The sequence below is a fragment of the Magallana gigas genome, chromosome 2 (genome assembly GCF_963853765.1).
Source record: "Magallana gigas chromosome 2, xbMagGiga1.1, whole genome shotgun sequence".
NCBI lineage: Eukaryota > Metazoa > Mollusca > Bivalvia > Ostreida > Ostreidae > Magallana > Magallana gigas.
Window position 1 is genome coordinate 3,506,237 of NC_088854.1, and position 21,552 is coordinate 3,527,788.

The 21,552-nt window shown below is 31.8% G+C and overlaps 2 protein-coding genes across 2 annotated transcripts; both read left to right on the forward strand.

The window, feature by feature from the left end:
• Positions 1-2,877: 2,877 nt before the first annotated feature.
• LOC105330948 (uncharacterized) lies at positions 2,878-4,950 on the forward strand. The gene is made up of 5 exons (XM_011432899.4): positions 2,878-3,060; positions 3,148-3,386; positions 3,711-3,867; positions 4,185-4,370; positions 4,587-4,950. Exons 1-5 carry the CDS (start codon positions 2,991-2,993, stop codon positions 4,808-4,810), a joined length of 876 nt encoding a protein of 291 aa, XP_011431201.3. The 5' UTR covers positions 2,878-2,990; the 3' UTR covers positions 4,811-4,950.
• Positions 4,951-14,631: 9,681 nt separating this feature from the next.
• On the forward strand, positions 14,632-20,252 carry LOC105330947 (uncharacterized). The gene is made up of 4 exons (XM_011432898.4): positions 14,632-14,784; positions 15,045-15,129; positions 15,234-15,319; positions 19,466-20,252. The coding sequence occupies exons 1-4, from the start codon at positions 14,715-14,717 to the stop codon at positions 19,540-19,542; spliced, it is 318 nt and encodes a 105-aa protein (XP_011431200.3). The 5' UTR covers positions 14,632-14,714; the 3' UTR covers positions 19,543-20,252.
• Positions 20,253-21,552: the final 1,300 nt, after the last annotated feature.

The window sequence follows — 21,552 nt, forward strand, 5'->3', positions numbered from 1 at the left end:
TGAAGCTCTATACCTTGTCTTGTCGTCGTATAGGTTTTTTGAAGCAATTGCCTGGCCTTAAAAGGTCTTCTTCTGAGATTTCCACCAGTTTGACGGTTTTTAATGCGCCGCCTTGACGTCAAAATTCAATGTAAAGTCGTTGTCAGATTTCTATTGTTTGGTAAATATATGTGTACCATATCCGTATTTCAACTCAAACATCAGTGAAACTTAATCAAAAGTTAGTCGCAAAGAATAGCAAAATGGACATATTTAATTTGATTTCTTTTATCATTAACTGTAATTCTACAGACACTTATAAAGTAGATGTTTAAGTTATTAAATCTCCAAGTTCATGGCTGCGCCGGGTACCCCGATCACCGACTTGCTTATCTATCGTCGTAAACAAAATATTAGATATTCATTAAGAAATGAAGATAATAATTTTTCCATTGATCGACGTATCAAAGAAAAAATTGACCGGAAAACTTCATCAATGCGCGTAGCGCATTGATGAAAAAGTTTTCCGGTCAATTTTTTTTCTTCATTTCTTATCATTTAATAAAACATTTTCAAATATAAAAATATGAAGTGTCATTGATCAAAAATGTAAATAATGTAAATGAAGCGGCGCGTATGAATACAAAACAACAACAGCAACAATATTCAAAATGGATTCGCCTTCAGCTGATGCAGAGCTACTGGGCTGAATTTAATGGATTAAACACAAATAGTGATTTAAAATCTGAACCGGCTGAATTGAAAACGAAAAGAAAATACATGCGATAGCTTGTGATATCATTCACTGTGCAGAAAAACTCGTATTAAAACTAGTTTTCATGTGAGATCGCTGGAATATGCAACTGGACATAACCATCCAAGGAAAAGCGATCGTGGACGAAATAGCTGATATGTCGACAAAGAATAGTATGTATAAGCGACTTTTGTAAACTTTGTGGTAACTAGATTGCCAGTGATGTACTTAAATGGTATATAACTGCCGCTTGGAATTCACCGAAGGAGTTGATGCATTACTCATAGCTTTTCTTTACGACGCTTATTTTGATGACCGATCATCTACGTGTGTAAATTTAAAAATTATCGTTACCAAATTTGAACAGCAGTGTTACCGTGAAAGTTTATATGCCTATATGTTCGTTATAATATTGAAATCCTTAAAAGGAACAGCCAGCCTCGCTGTAAATGTTGATTGATCTCAAGCAGACGAAATCGTAAGAAGACGGTTAATTTTCTATTTCGTGAATCAAACAAAATGTTTTGTTTATTTTTGAAGGTTAAACTTTCAAGTTTTTATATTCACAAGTTTGCATTTTGTTTGCTGACAATAAACAGACACAACTTTACATTTTGTTGACAGTGTTTATCTTGGAAATTCCCGTTCTATAAATAGTGTTAGATCAGAGCAGTTGAGAAAAGTAGATCCGGCGAAAATTTTATTGATGCAGGTATCAAAGAAATTTTTCAACCAATCAGAAGCGCCGATACCTCATCAAACGAATAAATATTAACTTTGTTTTATTATTTGTTGGCGTAACTTCAGTGTCTATGCCAATTTTTACCAAAATTCGTCAATTAGGATAGAAAATATTCGAGTTGTCTCAATAATTTCCGAACAACCCTCGTACTATTTATGATTGATTCAATAATTAATTATAAGAAAGATCTAATATTAACAATAAAACTAACGCACGGGTTATGTAATTCTTCGGTTTGTTGCTTCTTCCATAGCCCGCATGAATCACCAAAGAAAGCATTTAATTGTTTAAGGTTGTATGGGACACCTCCATGTTGTTACGTACTTCCGATAGAAATAGGCCTAAACAATAAAATCAAGTATGATAATATAATTCTTTTCTTTCCAAAATTTGTCACCTAACAGAGTAGCGAAGTGGCTTTAGATGGTTAGCGAATCTGTAAGTCAATAGTTCAAATCCTGCTTGGGATTTTATAATTTTTATCTTTCAAAAATGTTTAAAACACAATTTTTGGACAATATTGTAAAATTCGAAAATTCTGATGCGTTGCAAGTATTTTAAATATATATAAACTTTTCTCTACAATTTTATCGATTGGTGTCCGATACCGCCTAAAATGACTCTAGCCACGAGATTACGAACCTGTGTTAATATCCCAAAACGTCCAACTGTTAAGATACAAAGTGATGTTTCTAATGTTTGTTGATTGTTCGTCTCCTTGAGAAGACAGGTCCACTCTTAAAATGAAAACCATTAAATTTCTAAATTATATAATTAAACGAATTTGGAACGCATGAATTCACTAATTCAATTATATTTGAAGTGTAATATATCTTTTAGAACGATTTTTAAAAAAAGAATTAACAGATATGTTGCTATTTTATTTTCCATTATTTTATCCATCTTAATGCTAAAATTTTGCCTCCCTTATTCTTCTCTCTCTCTCTCTCTCTCTCTCTCTCTCTCTCTCTCTCTCTCTCTCTCTCTGTTATAAGTATTACCTAACCAAAGTAAACTTGCATAGCTGCATACACGTACTTGCACACTGCATGTCAAAACCAATTAGTTGCATGTCAAAATCATTAATTATGTTGCATGTCGACAAACTAATTGTATATTAACAAAGATATAGAGCATGTCAACAAAAGTGCATGTGGGCAATTTTTTATTCAAATTTTTATCTAGATCTGGTCAGGTACATTTATTTATCTATTTTATTTTTTAACATGTCCAAATATCTAAACTGAACCAATAGAATTAAATAGATAGATATTTTTCACGAAATTCATATTGACTATACACTCCAACGATAGCACTGATAAGGTTCTTGACAGACCTTTTACAAGTCAGCTGAAAGCAGAACATGTATGAAAATTCTCGATCCGCTCCCAAAGAGAGGGAATAAAGAACGACCACTCTTCAATGTTTGCTTTCGCCGTGGCTGACCAAAACAGCATATAGTAGTTTTATAATGCAGCAGTTTGATAATCCAGATACTTAGAATTACTAATTAATATGATCCATCGGATCTCGCTGATATATATATTGTTATGGATGTTATTTATGGAGTCTACTTCGACATTAAGTAAAAAATGTCTGGAATTATTCTATTCAGTAACGGTAACTCTTCGTCGTGTAAGTCACTTCTCAGTGTCAATTTTGTATTTTTCAGTAACTTTTGGGGAAGGGAGCTGTGACGGGCCCTTTACGCTGACCCCACAAGAAAACTTGACTATAACTCATGTAACATCCACAACTGCCAGCAGCTTTTGTCAGGACTTAGTTTTTAGTGGTTGGGACAGCATCAATAGTCAACAGAGAGAAGTTTGTGTAAAGTTAATAAAGAACCAACTACAATGTTCCCAGAGACTCGAATACAGGGTCCGCGATTACGATGCAAGTCCCTCCAAGGTATGACAACGTATGACCAAATCTTTTTAAATAAAATTGCGTCTTGTTTTTTATCTATACGAAGCATGTACTATTTAATTGCTTCACGGTTGAATATTCTCACGAATTCAAAAATTTCCGTTTCCTATCGTGAAAATAATACTTTTATATCTTTACTGTTTAAAAAAAAACATGTAAACAAATTAATTTTATTTAATGGGCCAATTACAGTTCTTGACTGTTTCTTTCTCCCGTTTAATAAAACTCATAACTAGACACTACAACTACACGTAAACGTTTATAAATTTTAACTTTATAATAAAATGTTGGCGGTTTTCTTTACAGTTGTATGACTGCAATGACTCGCCCGGGCAGACTCCAGTGTACTGCACTTTCGATAGATTGTACGTTAGGATGAATTCTGACGGGCTGGAGAGGAAGACCTCCCGAGTGACGTACACGGTCTACAGCGGCCGGGAGCAGAACACAGATTTTTCGTTCGGTAAAAAATACGAAATACCACCATAAAAACCTTAATGTTTCATCACATCACAATGCTATAAGCATGTTTAAGCATACACTATTTAATTAAATAGATACATGAATGCAAATTCGTAATATTTTATGAGAATGCAAAATATCCGCAATGAAGAAAGTCAATATCTACACATAGGCAATGACGATGATTGGATTGTAAATGTGATGATTACGACGATGATTGCGATGACGTGATGACGAGGAGGAGGTGGTCATACAGATTGTTGTGATGAAGTCTCTGAGCAGATCTTACTGGAGTTTTATTTGTTTTGTATTTTGCAGACTACAATAGTACCTCTTCCTCCTCATACGTCGCCATAATCATTGGAGTCCTGGGATTGTTGGTGGCCATTGTTGTTCCTGTGTGCTGTATCCGACTAAAGAAAGCGCGTGATATGGAGAACCAGAACCGAGTAGTGACGTATAGACAGAATCAGCAGCCCAAGGTCGTCCACCATTACCATCAAGGTAAGTCTTCCAGGTGTTTCTTGTTTGTGAGGAGATGTCTCTTGTCTGTGAGGAGATGTTTCTTGTTTCTTGTTTCTGTAAGGGGGTGTCTCTTGTCGGAAAGAGGATGTCTCTAGCTTTTCTGTGAGGGGATATTTCATGAAAATGGGGTTTGCTATTGTTTAGTTGTTTATTACAATCTTTGCATTGATTAGTATTTTATAATTTTACCTGTAGTTGATAACCATAGAAATCAGGATGCCTTAGCGGGAAGTGAACCAGTTTCAGGACAAAACAACCCTCCACATGGTTATACCCCACCAGCACGGTCGTTCAATCAGTTCGCCGGGTACCCTCCGTCCGGTGCACCGACTGAGTACCAGTTGTCTCCCAGACCACACCTCATATCTCCCCATACCTCTCTCAGTGAACAACAGCAATCTACCGTCACCTTCTTATGAAGAGGTGCTGAAACAGACATGATTGTGTTGTAGAAGTGTACAATAGCAACTAGACTGTAAAAACAGTAGTTGATATCTTGAGTTTAAAAGTCAAATTCATATATTATAATAATCATTACAATATCTTTGCGACAAAGTAATCATTCATGAAGAATTAAAACCGTTGTTAAGGCGACAAGCCAGAATATTTAAAATTTTTACCTGAATTTGTTCTGCTAATATTTTCCTTTATTTTGTATTCTTTGTTTCATTTTGTTTTTTGTTTGTTTATTAGGGGGTTTGATTTTTTTATGGTAGCTCAACTAAGCTGATAGCTGAAGTGAGATTCTCTGATCACTTTTTGTCCGGCGTCTATCGATATGTCCCCCGTCCGTCTGCAGTATTTGTTAGCCTCTTTTAATAATTCATTTGTAAAGGGGATTTAATAGAATTTAAAAAGAAGGCAATGTCTTTCTACAAGGGAAAGATAATGAAGAATTGTTGAAAATGTTTGACATTTGTAAATAATCTTACCAGAAACCATTTTCCGTAAACGGCTGACACTTGTGTGAATCCATCATCAGGTAGTGCAGATTCACATTCACATGATCCCTGGGAGTAGATTTGGGTTACTATATGGGTAAAATTTTAACATAGAAAAAATCTAAAAACTTCACAAGAACAACAATGGTATGAATTATGATATTACATACGTCCCAGCATCCTGACGTTGTTGATTTTCAATTGTTGAAACTGTGACCCTCGGACAATTCTTTGGTTCCAGACGGGATTTAAAGTTTAATATAAATATATACAAATAAGTGTGCAAAGTTTCTTTAGTTGCAGTACTTCTATATATGTTGCATGTATATGTAATTATCCTAAACAGGAATTGACTGCTAATTTTGTTGCTGAGAATATCGGTGCTGACCGTAATGTTAAATAGTACAATTTGTCATGTAAATTTTATTAATTTCATATGAAATTAAGAAAATGGAGGCTTTTGATAGGTGGTACCAATTCTCGAATAGAAACTTTCTTACCATGTTTTATGCACATTCTTTATATTTGCATTTGCCGTTTACATGTTAAAATGACATATTTAGATAATCGATATATAGATTTCATTCGATTATTTTTATTCAATAATTTGATTTACGTTTCATATTTTTTAGTAAATTGGGCAATGAATAATGCAGAAAATATGTTTACATGATGCACACGTAGTACAAAGGTATATTTGTATCAGAAATGTCTAGCATTTCAAGCATTTCATCCCCCCCCCCAACTTCCACGCAAAATATGTGTGAGCGGGATACTTTGAAATTTAAAACTCACTAAGTGAGTTATTGACTTTGATATTTTCCTCTTTTTTTATTTAATTTTTGGTGAATAAAAGGTGTTATCTTAGGTAGTTAAACTAAGGTTAATCACAAAAGTATTTTCAGTATTGTTAAAATGTAAATACCAAAATATGATGAAAGCTCCAACTATGTTTTAGAGTCGTCAAAAGTCCCTAATTTTTTTTTAAATATTAGATAATGTATTTATCATACAACCGATGCAAAACACTGACTCCAGATTAAATATATTTTATTTCGTAGGCTACATACACCTACTCTTTATTAACATCAAATTTATATGAAGCCTCGTTCAATATACTAAAGACACATGTAAGTGTACTTGGGTAGTTTATGTTGAGTCCATCACACGTCTGACACATACATCTGTACCTTGGATCTGATAACTTTGGTGAAACATTTACAAATAAACGTGCATGCACTTATGATCTGCATGTACCCGTTCACTTAAATAATTCGGGAAAAAAACTAACTTCGGAAACAAATTGTGTAAAAATAAAAATTAGACTTGGAATTAATCATTTTTTCTCCACATTTTACATTGACACAAATCTTTATATGAAAGAAATAAATATAATTATTCGAGTCTCTTCGTTTTTTTTGTTTTTGTTTTTTGGTTTTTTTGTGTGTGCATGAAATATTAAAATTTCGTTATATTTAGTATCTGTTGTATGGTTGTTCGATGCTTGCTTTATATTGTCCAATCCATGGTTAAATACCTCATTACTGCATTAATTCGCTATATTTTCTATTTTTGTAACAAATTCACTGATTTCCTTTCAATGATAGAGCAAGAGGAAACCAGAAAATTTAATATAAAAAAATATTTATACTCGGGCCATAATTGACCATTGATCAAAATAGAAATTCCAAGGGTGTTCGAAGCATGGTTAAATCACCGTAGATATCGATAACAAAATAGTGCTGATGAGTTAATTATTTTGAATGAACATATCCTATATGCTTCATCAAATATATCTTTCAAATAAAACATTTCAGTAAGTTTTGTTGTGTGATTTTGTCACTTAACAAGATCAATATGCCTGAATACTTTACGACTCTCTCTCTCTCTCTCTCTCTCTCTCTCTCTCTCTCTCTCTCTCTCTCTCTCTCTCTCTCTCGCAAACACAATTGACAAGTTTCTATCTTTTTAAGTTTCGTCGTATCTTACGCCTTTTAGTGAAACGGGCCCCTGGGGCGTTGCATATCCCCCACTCGGAGCAATAAAGGCGAAAGAATTTCAATTCAAGTTATAATATTAATTTTTGACTTATATGCATTGTTTTCATTATAAATTTCACGATGTAAGTCAATATTGTGCGTTTATTCTATAAACACGACAGGTATTGGTTTCCAAATTAAGCTGCACATCATCTTTTGCCAAAATCTTGTATCATTCACCGTTTTTAATTGCAAAATTAGGTATGAATGGGTCCTGACTCCATCCTAAAAGTACTTTTATTTAAAGAATGAGTTTATTTTGATTTTTATTATTGATTTATTGGAGATAATAGGTCAAATTTGTGATTTTCACCAAAAACGTTTAACTTTATTAATTATTGTCAGAGTTAAATTTATTCACCCGTACTCTAATGTGTCAGCGTAGCTCACTGTGATAGGCGGAGGCTCGTAGTCCATACTTCTCAACGGAGAGGGTGTTCGAATCGTATAGACGGCGTTTTTATTTCAAATTCATTTGCCTTTAAGTAAAACGTGTTTTGCTTTTTTATCGATTATGAGAAAAATATATAATACCATTTATATAATGACAACAATTCATGTTCTGTACATACAATGTCGGATAAAAATAGCGCTAGCACAGATATGAAATCTTGCTGTAATGCTTAGAGAGCATCAATCAAAACAACGGAGATGAGTACCAAGTACATGTTTTTTTGTATATTATTAATTTGTCAGAGAATGCAGTTCTATATTATACATGTACATGTTCTGATGCACAGTTTCAAATGTGAAGATTTTTTATATGTTCATATGCCATTTCAAAATCCTGGGTAGGGGGGATTTGTCAGGCCTGGGTAGGGGGGATTTGTCAGGCCTTGTCCGCTGGGTAGGGGGGATTTGTCAGGCCTTGTACGCTGGGTAGGGGGGATTTGTCAGGCCTTGTACGCTGGGTAGGGGGGGATTTGTCAGGCCTTGTACGCTGGGTAGGGGGGATTTGTCAGGCCTTGTACGCTGGGTAGGGGGGATTTGTCAGGCCTTGTACGCTGGGTAGGGGGGGATTTGTCAGGCCTTGTACGCGCTTGTCCTTACGGACTGCACGAAAAATCATGAAGATGTCAGACTCAAAGTCTCACAGGAGACGATTAGGTTGTTTCTTCTAGCTTACATTATATACATATGTACATTAACAGTAATTTAGTGAATTTTAGTAACTTTTCACAATCAATTTAAAAGAAAGATGTTAATATAAATAATAAAATGCTTTCTTTGATGATTCATGCGGGTTATGAAGGTAGCGATCATTGCAGAAAAATTTGCAAAACCCGCTAACGTGGGTTATGTATTTTTCCGCTTGAATTTTGTACAATTTTACGTCATTTTAAAGGTCAAATGACCGTTTTAATCTACAATGAAGAGTAAAAAAATTAAATTATAAGCAATGAATTTAATATTTATTAGTTTTATACGATATAAAATAGTTTGAAACAGATAACACAAACTGTCCCAAACCATTTTATATCGTATAAAACAAGTAAATATTGAATTCATTCCTTAAATATTTCTGTTTTGAAAGAATCGAGGAATGCTTTCCCTGCGTTATTCGAGAAAAAATAATGTCAATAGATTTGGGGTGATGATTTTTAATCCAACTTGACCTTTGATCTTTATGTCATTTGGATGGGCAAAGGTAATTCTTCATTTTCAAGTAGTCCAGTGTCTCTAAACTGTACGGTTCAAAGGTCTTAAATATTTCTAATGAAATTCAACTTCCAGGGGCAATAACTGCTAAAGAAGGCATTGGTTTGATATACAAAGCAAAATAAAATAAAAAGATCTTTAAGTAAGTTAAGGTATCTCAATCGTCTCGTTTTGTTTTCATTACACACGATCGATCATTATTTTTTAAATCAGTATGATTTTATTTATTCAATCAGCACAGAAAGATTATTATTTCATAATTACACAGCATTGATAAATTTTAAAAATCTCCACAGTAAAAACCAGTTGGGACTTCTAGAAAATTTTAAATCAATCGGATCAAGTTCGTAAATACGCTGTCAATATTGATGATATGTAAGAATTGCGGAATAAAATAAAACTGAAAGCACTGATAGTAATAATATGAAGCGACCAAGTTGAGTGTGAGGAAACTAGTTGTGACTTTCTTGATAGTACTATTACCGAGAAAAATTCCTCTCAGCTGTTATAGTTAAAAAACAACAAATATCCAGGTTACTTTGTTAAGCTGTTTTGGTAAACTTTTTACAAGCGTTTTAAGCAGTTGACTTGAAATGTATTCTGATGACTTAAACTTAATTAGTGGTTGCCAGTCTGGATTTAGGGAAGGTTATTCTACTCTGGATAGCATTATACTATTGCTTTTTTCACAAACTTTAATGCATTGTAAAAAGAAACTGTTTTGTGCTTTTACTGATTTCAAGCAAGCATTTGATATTGTGTGACGCGAAGATTTATGGCTTAAAATATAGTAAAGTAGCATAACTGGTATATGTCTTACATTCTTTAAAAAAAACATGTACAACATGCAGTATAAAGTCAAAAGTAAAACTGAATAACGAAACTTAACCTGTTTTATTTTGTAACCTTAGCGTACGTCAAAGAAAAAACCTACCATCTTTTTTATTTTCCATCTATATTAACGATATAGAAAAATTTATGAATAAGAGAAATGTCAGTCGGTTAAGTATTATCACAAATGATTAAGAGGACGAGTTGCTTGTTTGCAGTAAACTTGTTAATCTTATTTTATGCTGACAACACTGTCATACTAACAGAGTCAGTCCAAAACTTACAAAATGCGCTGGACGAGACGAACATAACAGCAGATGTTAAGATTGTTACAAAATTTGGAGTCATCAAATTATAACATAAATAAACAAAGTATTAGTCATGCCATCTTTCAAAAACTTTGCATATAAATAGACATACATATAATGTCTCAAATAAATTTTAAAAAAAAGTAGGGGTAACATCTGAAAAAAATGAGATATGACATGAAATAAGCTCAATTTAGGCAAAAACTGGAGTTAATTTTTTCTTGACTTCTAATAAGCTAAATATGCTAAAATATATCGATAGAAACACTCTAATGTTTTCCTTTTTTCAGAACAACATTAATAAAACTAACAATGTGGACTTTGGTCTGCGCTAAAAGTTAGGAGCTAAAGTAACATAATCTAAAATTGTTGAAAATTTTCTTCTTGAAAACCTTCCGCCACAAAATAGACTCCCTTACTAAACTCTGTTAATATGTAATTTTCTTTTAACAATTGTATTCAATAGGGTTAATTCGGTATTGTAAAATACAAAAATACAAATAGAAGTTATATATGATGCAGGATTTTCAGACAAGAGGTAACATAAAATAGATATCAAGAATGACAGAAACGAACCTCTTTAATGGTTTCTTTCATCGTATATTTGAAACTATAATTTGGATAATTGATCTCAATTTCTAACAAATTCTTTTGATACATTTTTCTGGGTATATATAATTGTTAAAAATAAAAATATTTAGCGGTTGGGAAGTGGTGTTTATTGCCTTTTTGATTTAAAAGTTTGAAGGATCTAATGAGACTATTATTAAAGAATCTAAATGCGATCAATGTAAAATTGACGAATACATGTGATAATGTAAGCAATCTTATATTAAAAACCCATGAATTATCAAAATGATATAATGACGAACATAATAATCTGAACTTTTTCCACATAATTATATAAAAACTACTTGAAACCTCTTAGAGGGCTTTTAAGCCTTGTGTATCTCTGTGTAATAATGATGTAAGAATCTTAGTTTAGGATGTTCTTGAGATAGCTTTGATTTTTACCATTACGTTTGACTTAAAATGAATCTGAAATTTCCTTGATTTCCTTATGATTTGTCGTAAGAACTCTTAGGAAACTAATATATATATTTATCTCATACGTGTGGTGAAGTGAAAGTAGACTCGTAATCGATTATATTATATAATATTGATTTAATGAGCGTAATTATCGATTACATTAGTCAATTACAAGGAAAATGTTAACAGTTTCGATTATTGTTATATTTTTTCTTACAACAAAACGTTGCAAAACATATTAATTACTCACGCAAATTTATGTCGTGTATAATATTCTTTCATACATGTACGTAATTACGTTTATCCTCGTTTGACGTCATCGCTAAGTAAGGTAGATAACCCTTCCGCTAGAGGGCACGATTTATTGAAAGCGTGTTATTACCCGTGTGATAAACCTTTGCTATATCACACGGGTGATGCTATATCAAATACTTCCGGTCGGAACTACTTTTGACACAGCCCCTCGCTTCAACGCTTCAGTGACCTATTTTCGAAGATTTGCTAGTACTTTCAACATAACTATATATATACTACAAAAAATTAATAATATAAAATTGATTTTGTCAAAGATTTAAATTTAAATATGAAGGAAAACACATATCTGCGTAGCACAGGCGTCGGAACCGGGGGGCTATTGTGAGGGGGAAGACCCTTTTTTTCTTGTTTGTCAAGATTTTTGATAAATTTAGCCCACTTCCAACTTTCAATTTGCTTTGTGAAGTTTATAAAACTACACACTATCAAGGAGTTCATCCTCACGACGCGATGAAAACAGAGCGCTCTGGTTGTGTTTATAGGCCTATACAAGAACTTACCGAAATAATGTTTCATGAGACTTTTATTCCACCACCAGTAGACATCCTTATTCACTATTTTCAATTTTGAATCATAAGGCTAGCCTAATGTTTGTTTTATTAAACATCATGCATCAACATCTGTTCCTCGTTCGAGTCAATTCAAACTAACGAGCATTCGCAACTTTGTGTAGCCTATGTCAACAAACTTGATTATTCAAGTCTTCTAATCGGAATTTCCATTTAATCAAGTGAATAAGCTCTAAGAAAAATTATCTAGAGCTAAAAAATTATTTTAAGGTTTATTTCAGTGAAACTTTACATTAAAACAGTTAGATTTATCTCAGGAATTACGTACTAAATTGTATTGCGCAAGGTCACAATAGCCGCATAACACAACGTTGCATCATCGTTTTTAATCTTTGAAAAAATAAAACAATTTGGGTCACACAAGGGACTGTCTCAAAAGCTTCATAATATAAATCAAATTGTATGAGATAAATAGAACATCTATAATTGTGTGATTTTATATTTGCTTTATCCAACTCGTTGAAATGGTTATATTCGCTCGGCAAGCCTCGCGAATATATACACCATTTCAACTCGACGGATAAAGCAAATATAAAATCACACAATATAGATATCCTCTCTCTCTCTCTCTCTCTCTCTCTATATATATATATAGAACCCAATAATAAATCTAAAGACTCTTCTAACAGCAATAAAAAAATCTAAAGAAAGTAAGAAAATGAATAGTTCCAAAGATTTTTTCTCATTTTATAAGTTTGATATTGTTTTGCTGTAAAATAAGATTGAGTAAATTTAATGTATGTATTGAAAATTTCTACAAAGTATTGCAAAATAGAAATTGTAAATATTGCAATCAGGAGTTCAATGCGTTTTGTTTAATATTGATAAAGGAAGAGTGGTTGTTATCATTGTTTGCTTATGGATCTTTACATATCCTTCCTGGTGGTTTAATTGCTAAGAGCTATTGATTTGAAAATATAATTACATGTGTATGCATTATTAGTGCATTAGGTTTGTCATTGAGGATACCCTTACTTATGCCTGTGTTAAGTGAACACTAGCAAAAACTATAAAAAGCTCTTTTGGTAAATCACATCCTTGTTCTATGCAAGGGTATACTTCTCTTAATGCATACACACTTAGTTTTTAATTTGTTCGTATTCGTATATAGTATCATTTTATGCTTTACGTAAGAAATTATCTTTTCCCTCTTGAAACAATGTAGTAATAATGAAGCTGTTGATCCTTTACCCATTTTTATTTTAGCGAATTAGTCTAAATTTAGCTGTCGTTGTCACGTTATAGGTTGTAATTCAAAACGAGACCTTGGTTTCCTGTCCGGAAAATATATCTATTTAATGCGATTATTTACAGCTGTTTTTTTAAAACACAAACACATGCGTACGTTTTCACCGCTATTCATTCATCGCCGACGCAAATTATGGCGTAAACAGCTTTACATTGCATCCCATTCTCAAAAAAATGCTAGCTGATATCCTTTCAAGATCGAATTATTAGTATCTGAATATTCATAATGTTCTTTCTGTGAAATAAATAAACTTGTGGTATTGGACACCAGTTTTTGTCAATGTTGATAAAAGAACACAATAGTCAAAATACTTTCACCGTTTATAGATTTTCAAAATTTCCCGATTTTTGACGAAAAGATAAGTTTTAAAAAAAGTTTTAAAAGTAAAAATTATAAACGCCCAAGCAGGATTCGGACTCATGACTGACAGGTTCGTAGTTTACGCTCTAACCAATTGCGTTAACTTATTAGGTTACAAATTAGGGAAAGAAAAGAATAATGAAACTATACTCGATTTTATTATTTACTTCGATCGGAAATACGTCACAATATGGAGGTGTCCTATACCACCTTAAAATTGGTACTAAGTAAAATGAACGATGGTGTGATATTTTCGTTTTTCCATAATGTTTGGCAGAAATACGTAATACATGTAATTGAAAAATCTTTCAAATCTTATATGACTGTAAAATCTGCACAATTCAAAAATGTGGGTAGTTTAAAAAATACCCTATTACAACTTAATAAATCTTTATCCGCATTCAAATATGAGGAAGCAATTTTGAAGACTTTTGAAGATTTAATGAAAAAAAAATTCTAGCCTATCAATGAGCTTTGAATATTTAGATTATAAAAGCCATTTGCAGATGATCTCTGAAAAATTGTAATATAAATATATCTTTATGCACATTTAAATCCTTTATAATTGCCCTTTTTTACGTTTAATATCGAAAAAAAAACTTTTGTTTCTGTAAAGCAACACGCCATATTCACATTTTGTACTCTTTGCACAAATATTTGTAATTCTCTTTCCTTTTTCTTTTTTTTATATACATGTATCATTGTCAGTTAAACTTTAAGTATTTGCGTATTTCTTTTATGTAAAGAAATTAAAAGTTGTTTAAAATTATTTTTCTGTGTGTGTGTGTGTGTGTGTGTGTGTGTGTGTGTGTGTGTGTGTGTGTGTGCATTTGACTTTTTCTTGTAACAATCTTTCCATAAAAAATCTTACCGATATTGGTTGATTTGTTCTCCAATCAGATGTCAAATCGTAGAAGAAAACCAGCCCCTAGTGGAATAAGGATATATAATAGACTCTTGCTGCATCCCGCCAGTCTATCACCAGATTCAGCATATCACCGCGCTCACTGTACGATAAAAGCAATGACTCCCTCGGACAAGGTTTTCATCCCTGCCCTTCTTCTTATGGCCATGTTATCTATCAGCCACAGGGGTAAGGGTGTTTTCTGGTTATTTTCTATTATTTGTCTCATTTATAATCAGAACGATGCATTAATAGTTTATTTAGTAGACTAATATTAATAAATGTTTACAAAAGAAACGAATACTTTTCCTAAGGTGTGGATGAAATAGTTTGCAATGACCTGGAAATTTTATTTGAAGTTTATTCATTTTCTGAAAATGGAAATGGATGCTTTGAATTTTAATAAAACCAAACTTTGGCTTATTTATCATATTCACAACATTTCCCAGGTGTTTCTGCTCAAAACAGAGGCTGTAAGGTTGCGTTGGATGCATGTGTACTTGTTGTGTCCAGTGATAACGCATCCGCATGCAAGTATGAATTTGTTATATAGTTAACACTCAAATTTATTATTTTAAAAGATATTTAGCACCATGTTTCCTTTTTTATAAGAATGATTTTTCAGTCTATGCTTTTAGGGGCGGAATGAGTTGCATTAATAATGTACCCACTTGTACAAAGGAAGAGAAGGAAGAAGCAAAACGAAAATTAATTGAAAAAGGATGTAAGTAGCAGTTTTCTATATTTAACATTTTTTATAGTAAAATTTGATAGTTGGATCAAAAAAGTTTCATTTACTTAACGAGTTTGACATAATACAAAAACAGATTTAGATCTTTAAATGCTCTCTCAATATCTAGTTATGTATTGTATTAATTAACTTATAAACCGTAAGAAAACATATTCTTTACTGTTAAGTTTCATAAATTTACATTTATCATATTTCAGTAAGTGTTAACTCAATTATTATTTGGGTTCAGTATTACATTATATAAAGACACATTTATTCAATAATGAGTATTTACTGTATCAACCTCTAACTTCTTCCCATAACAATGACCCCCTCGCGCTAACATCCGTGCCAACGAGAGATATTAATATAAGTTGTAGAACTTGTTTATCAATCGTTGTAAAATAAATAAAGTTCAGTTTCAACCTCTAATGATAAAACACCGCTTTATGATACAAATATCATTAAGCGTTGCAATTGCAACCTCTTATGCTATAAATTCTTGCATTAACAGTTGACAATATCAACCACTGATAAATCGCCGCCTAATGATACAATTTTATCACTAAGCGTTGCGAATGCAAAGCAGACCTAACGCTAAAAGGTCAACCCCCAATGATACAAACATTTTTATCATTAAGCGTTGCAATTGCACTCTAAATGATATAATAATATATCTAAATGTAGAACACTGATCTGCAATGGACGTCCGGCTTGTTGTGAATATCTTTAATGTCTATGGTGGTTATAATAAAATATAAGTAAACGTTATAAACACCTATACAACTCAATGAAAATCGCATTTTTAATCATTTATAGAACTCCTCCCAACCTAATAATGCATTATGACGGTACTGTACATGACTACATCCACTTGTATATGCGTCCTCTTTTGACTTAAACTAAATTCTTTAGTAAAGAGATAATGAACATAACATTCTTTTAAAACAATTACAATGATACATGAATGTCATTAAAATGCGTTAGTCTGATTGAAATATTAATACTGAAAAATATTTGCACAGTAATTCCTTAAAACAATAACTTAAATAGTACAACATCTTTACGTAGAGATAGGTTAAAGCAGTTTTTTTTATTTAATGCACCCTGGTTTTCAAAATAGCAGTAGAATGATTTGAAATGTAATTATTTTATATCCGTTAAATGATAGCATCAGTGATATATCTAAACCCAATATGTATGTTTTAAACCTCTTAATCTAAAATATACTGGGAAAAGTTACGAAATAGCGATCTATGCTACGGTATAACAAATTTGCTTTGATTTCCAAAATTACAGTAGAAATGAGTGTCATATTCAGAAGTAAAGTATTGTCCCCCAAGCCCTTTAATTTGAAATAAACTATATCAACAGACTTACTTTGTAATAAATGGCTTAATTATATTAGTCTGACAAAGTTAGTTAGCATTTGATAAAGTCAATTCATGGCTAAAAAAATTATCTCAAAATTGAATTTTTGTCTTAGTTAGATATTCATTTGTATACATTTTTAATTATATTGCGACCAGAAAGCACTGGATGTTGACAGTCATCATAAAGCATTTATCTAATAATATTGTAGCATGCAATTACTGGCTACTGGCATCACCTTTTAACAACCTTTTTAAAAAATTTATTGATTACAATGCTTTAGAAAAGATTGCTAGTGATAAACTAAAATTTGAGTGTCAGTCGTATAGTTATAAGCGAATTACAGAGCTCACAATTCTTTACTTGTAAACAAGGCACATGCCATGTGTTAGTTTACATTGGTTCAATATACCTGTTTTTCAAGCTGATCTCTCTCTCTCTCTCTCTCTCTCTCTCTCTCTCTCTCATAATTCGCTAAAAGCATACAGTAAATGAATTGTTCATAGCGAATAGAAGTCATTTAGATAAAAATGAGCACACTTTACATTGTGTTTTCAGTATAATTTTCTATTATTTGTGAAACAAATATTGTGATCTTTACTGCAGTTTATAGAAAGTACCGGAGAGAAAGGGTATATCTTAGAAAAAAAGCCTTCCTTAAAACGAGACACTGACGTATTGTATCGGGGTACCGGTGTGTTTGTCATCTTAACGAGTTACATTTACATGTATCTCATTATTACGAGCGACAGCACATAAGAATAATTTCGAGAAACAAGACACTATAAAACAAAACAATGACCTACTTTTTGAGTTAATGGTCAAATATTTTTTGAAAAATTTAAGAAAAATCCCTAAAAATTTTACACTATGACTGAGATTTTCTTAATTGTGAAAATAATTCAAATTGCTAAACTTTTAAACAAATGAAATACAGTTTATGAATGGTAGTGACATTAATAAAGATATAAAGTATTAAGTTTTCATTCACATTTTTTTTAGATATTCAAGTCCGAATTTCCTCTATCAGTTTTCAAATCCTTACTTACTTATGATTCAGTATAACAAAAAAGTGAATGAGGATAATGCTAAAACATTTATAGAATAAAACTAAGGGTACTGACCTTTCTTTGTTGGCATAAAGTTCATATGAGGTCACTAATCAAAATTTTGAGTTATGGTTCTTTTATCTTATTTTAGCATTTTTCAATATTTTTGTAGTATATGCCGTACTATTATCTAAACGAAAAAGCGAGATAACACTAACAGAAATTATGCAAAATTATGTTGAGCAACAAATAAAATCTTAACTTTAAATATTAAAGTTCAAGCAAAAAAATTTAAGTGGAAAACAAAATCTGAAAATTTAGTCCGAATTTCCTCTGTTTTGCTAAATGTCAAACTTTTTTTTAGCCTAATTCAATAACTTGAATCCTGACAACAACGTCCTTAATTGAATTTGAATCATTGATCTCCTTTTGCATAAGTTTTGCAGTTATTTCACTTTTGGAAAGAAATTGGTATTAAATGTAAACAGTTTATAGATTCCTATCCATAATGATGATTTCTACCAAATTTAAGGACATTCGTCACGTGAATATAATTGTTTTGCTGCATTGATTTGCTAACTCTGCTATAATTACATAACTGATTTGTTTTTACGATGCTTTCATGTATTTTATCTATTACATTGTTAGATTCCTCCGTACTTTACGGCTCTTAAGTAGTCATTGTTACAAATACTGTTTTAGAGAGACTGCAGGAATCTGGATTTATTTTATTTACTCGTAACAGAGAAACATTTTAAAAATTCTAAAAAGAGGATAGGTGCACTGCTTATCACAGTATCCCCCATTAAATGGTAAGCAAGAAGTCATGGAGTTTATAATGCACACCCTCTCAGTAAAAAAAGAAATAGATTTTTTTATGTTGCATTTTCATGAATTTAATTACAGTAATTTTGAAGTATGTGTTTTAATGAGTTTTTGGGGCTTATCACAGATCAAAGGCAATATTCTAACTGATTTTAAGTATATTACGATTTATTAACTGAGTTTGATCTAGTGGCTCTAAAGAAGAAAAATAACACCCCTAATGCAATATATCATATGGAACAATATTGTAGAATATGATACGATATTGCATTGAATCATGTGATACGATATTGCAGAATATGAAATTTAATTATATTATATGATACAATATTGTATACTAATATAAACTTTTATATAGTAATGTATTATATGATGCAATATTGTATAATATGTATGATAGGTATCCAAAAATCTTATTTTTATATCATATAATATGATATTGTATCATACTAATTATATGATACTGTATTATGATTTAATATTGTTATGTGCAATATGTTACATTATGGTATTGTTCCGTATGATACGACATTGTATTGGATAATATGTTCTGATAAAATCTTTCTTCTGTATGATAAATTGTCATGCCATCCATCTTTCTTTCCTAGATATTTCTTTTTTAAATGGCGTTTCACATTTTGGTTTGTTATCATATCATTAAGAGTGCAATTCTAACGCTTAATAATAAAATGTTTGTATCATTAGGGGTTGGCCTTGTAGCTTTTTGCTTGTTTCATTAAGCGTTAGGTGTGCTTTGCATTCGCGACGCTTAATGATAAAATTGTATCATTAGGCGGCGGTTTATCATTAGTGGTTGATGTTGTCAACTGTTAATGCAAGAATTTATAGCATTAGGGGTTGCGGTTGCAATGTTATATGTTTCATTTTCTTTCAGGTTCCGGTTCTGGTTCTGGAATACCAATAATCAGCGCCATGAGTCTCTTCGTTGCAGCTCTCTTCCATATGCTCTAGTTTTAACAACCAGATATATTTATCAATTGATAAGAGATTGGTAGTCAAATGCAGCTTTCAAACATTTTTGTATTTTGGACAAAGAATGTTGCTCTCTTTTAGCTACCTGATAAAAGTATCAAATACTGTTCTCTAAGAAGAAAAATTCTGTGTACTTACATAAACTTTGTTATAATGTTTTGTTTGAACATTTGTGTATTGATTAACAAAATACTTTTAAAAATATATTTACATTATTGGTAAACCACATCCAACCCAATCCCTTGGCGAATTTTCCTGAGGGGTGAATCATCTGTTCTTTGATATATCCAATATGAACTCATCTCAGAAGAAATATTGCTAAAATACGAGTAAAAATCACTGATAACTGTTAATTAATGAACAATTACAATCACTGAACTGTTTATACAATCTTTTAACAACATAAAACTCAGATTAAGCAGCTTTCAGAGTATAAGTAAAAAAGATAGCTTTAAACTATAACGTGGACATACTGCCTTTTAATCATTATGAATAAATGTTCGAGAACAAATATCAGACAACGAATGATGTTTTACGGACAATGAACATATAAAGAACATATTATGAGCTGTAAAGTCTTCGGTAGATTATAGTAGTGAACACTTCAGCAACTTTTTTCTTTGTGTATTTTTAATGTGTGTTGTTTCCCCCCCTTTGTTTTGGAGTTTTTCTTGTTTGTTTGGAGCTTTTGCATGCATGAAAAAAACAACTTATACAAATTATATCAGTCTGCCATAAAACATGCCCTACAGTGAAATCTTTATTTTGAAAATTTCTTAAGTGTGTTTTTTAAACATGAAAATGTTCTTAGACATTAGGGATACCTTCAGAATACATGAAACTGAATGAACACAAATGATTTGTTTTGTAACATACAGAATACCTGTTTCGACGACGTACGGAAATTCAATTAGCACTCATACCATACACTTTTCTGGGATGGAAATAAACAAATGATTATACTTATGCGATTTTTAGCCATTAACATTTATTTAAAAAAAATCTAAATCATTTCAATAAGAATTTAAGATACATTATAGTTTCTTTCTTTTTGTATCAATTTTAGCAAATATTTAAAGGAAAATTTATAGGAAGGTTTATTTCATATTAATTAGTTAATTCCACCTCTTCTCTCCCCTACTCCCCCCGGCAGGGAAAAAGCTTTCCACATAACATTAAGTAAATACATATAACTCCAAATGACTTATTCTGATTAACCAATTGCAAACTGCTAGATCTTTAAATGAAAATTCAGTAAAATCAAGTTTATCTTTCAAACCAAGAAAAGAATAGGAGCATAAAGGCATATTTCTCTGAATAACATCCTGATATCGAAAGGGTTTCAGCACTTTAAGATTCTTGTAGAGTAGAAAAACTTAGGTAGTAATGTACAAAGAGAATGCACCCATTGACACACCAATTCGCACCGCCTTGTCCAATTAGTCTTATTCTTGTATATGAATTTGACTCTACATGATAAAGGAAGATTTATTGCCAGTAATTATTTGTTACCTCCAGCCTCCTTATGCTTGCTAAGAATTGGTCGATGGGATCAAGAGCCGTTCACCGCCAACATCTAGTCCTCTCATCGGGGGTATTCGATCACACTACACATGTATACACCTACAATTAAAAAATACATTAAATAAATTTAAATTTATATTAAAACAATAATTCAAGGTTCAATTTTATATTTTAAATACAAATAATTACAACTTTTGTTGAACAATTATGATATTTATTATTTTTCCATTTATTTCTTAAATACGTAATTTATAAGATACATTCTGCAGATTTCTCCAAGGTGCTCACTCTTCTCTAATAAGATCCACTAGATTTTCCTGGTAAGGGAAAATGGTCGGGGCATAATTGGCATCATCTGAATCATCACTGTGCCATTCACACTGAAAATGCTCTGAACATATGCATGAATACCTATTTGGTTCGAAGTACTTTTTTTTCTGTTGATAGCCCAAATACAGGAACGGC

Bases quoted from the DNA above. Each gene is read 5' to 3' on its own strand.
- LOC105330948 (XM_011432899.4), top strand. From the start codon at position 2,991: ATGATCCATCGGATCTCGCTGATATATATATTGTTATGGATGTTATTT. The intron at 3,387-3,710 runs GTATGACAACGT...TTTTCTTTACAG, and splicing joins ACGATGCAAGTCCCTCCAAG to TTGTATGACTGCAATGACTC. The intron at 3,868-4,184 runs GTAAAAAATACG...TGTATTTTGCAG, and splicing joins GAACACAGATTTTTCGTTCG to ACTACAATAGTACCTCTTCC.
- LOC105330947 (XM_011432898.4), top strand. From the start codon at position 14,715: ATGACTCCCTCGGACAAGGTTTTCATCCCTGCCCTTCTTCTTATGGCC. The intron at 14,785-15,044 runs GTAAGGGTGTTT...AACATTTCCCAG, and splicing joins GTTATCTATCAGCCACAGGG to GTGTTTCTGCTCAAAACAGA. The intron at 15,320-19,465 runs GTAAGTAGCAGT...ATTTTCTTTCAG, and splicing joins AAAATTAATTGAAAAAGGAT to GTTCCGGTTCTGGTTCTGGA.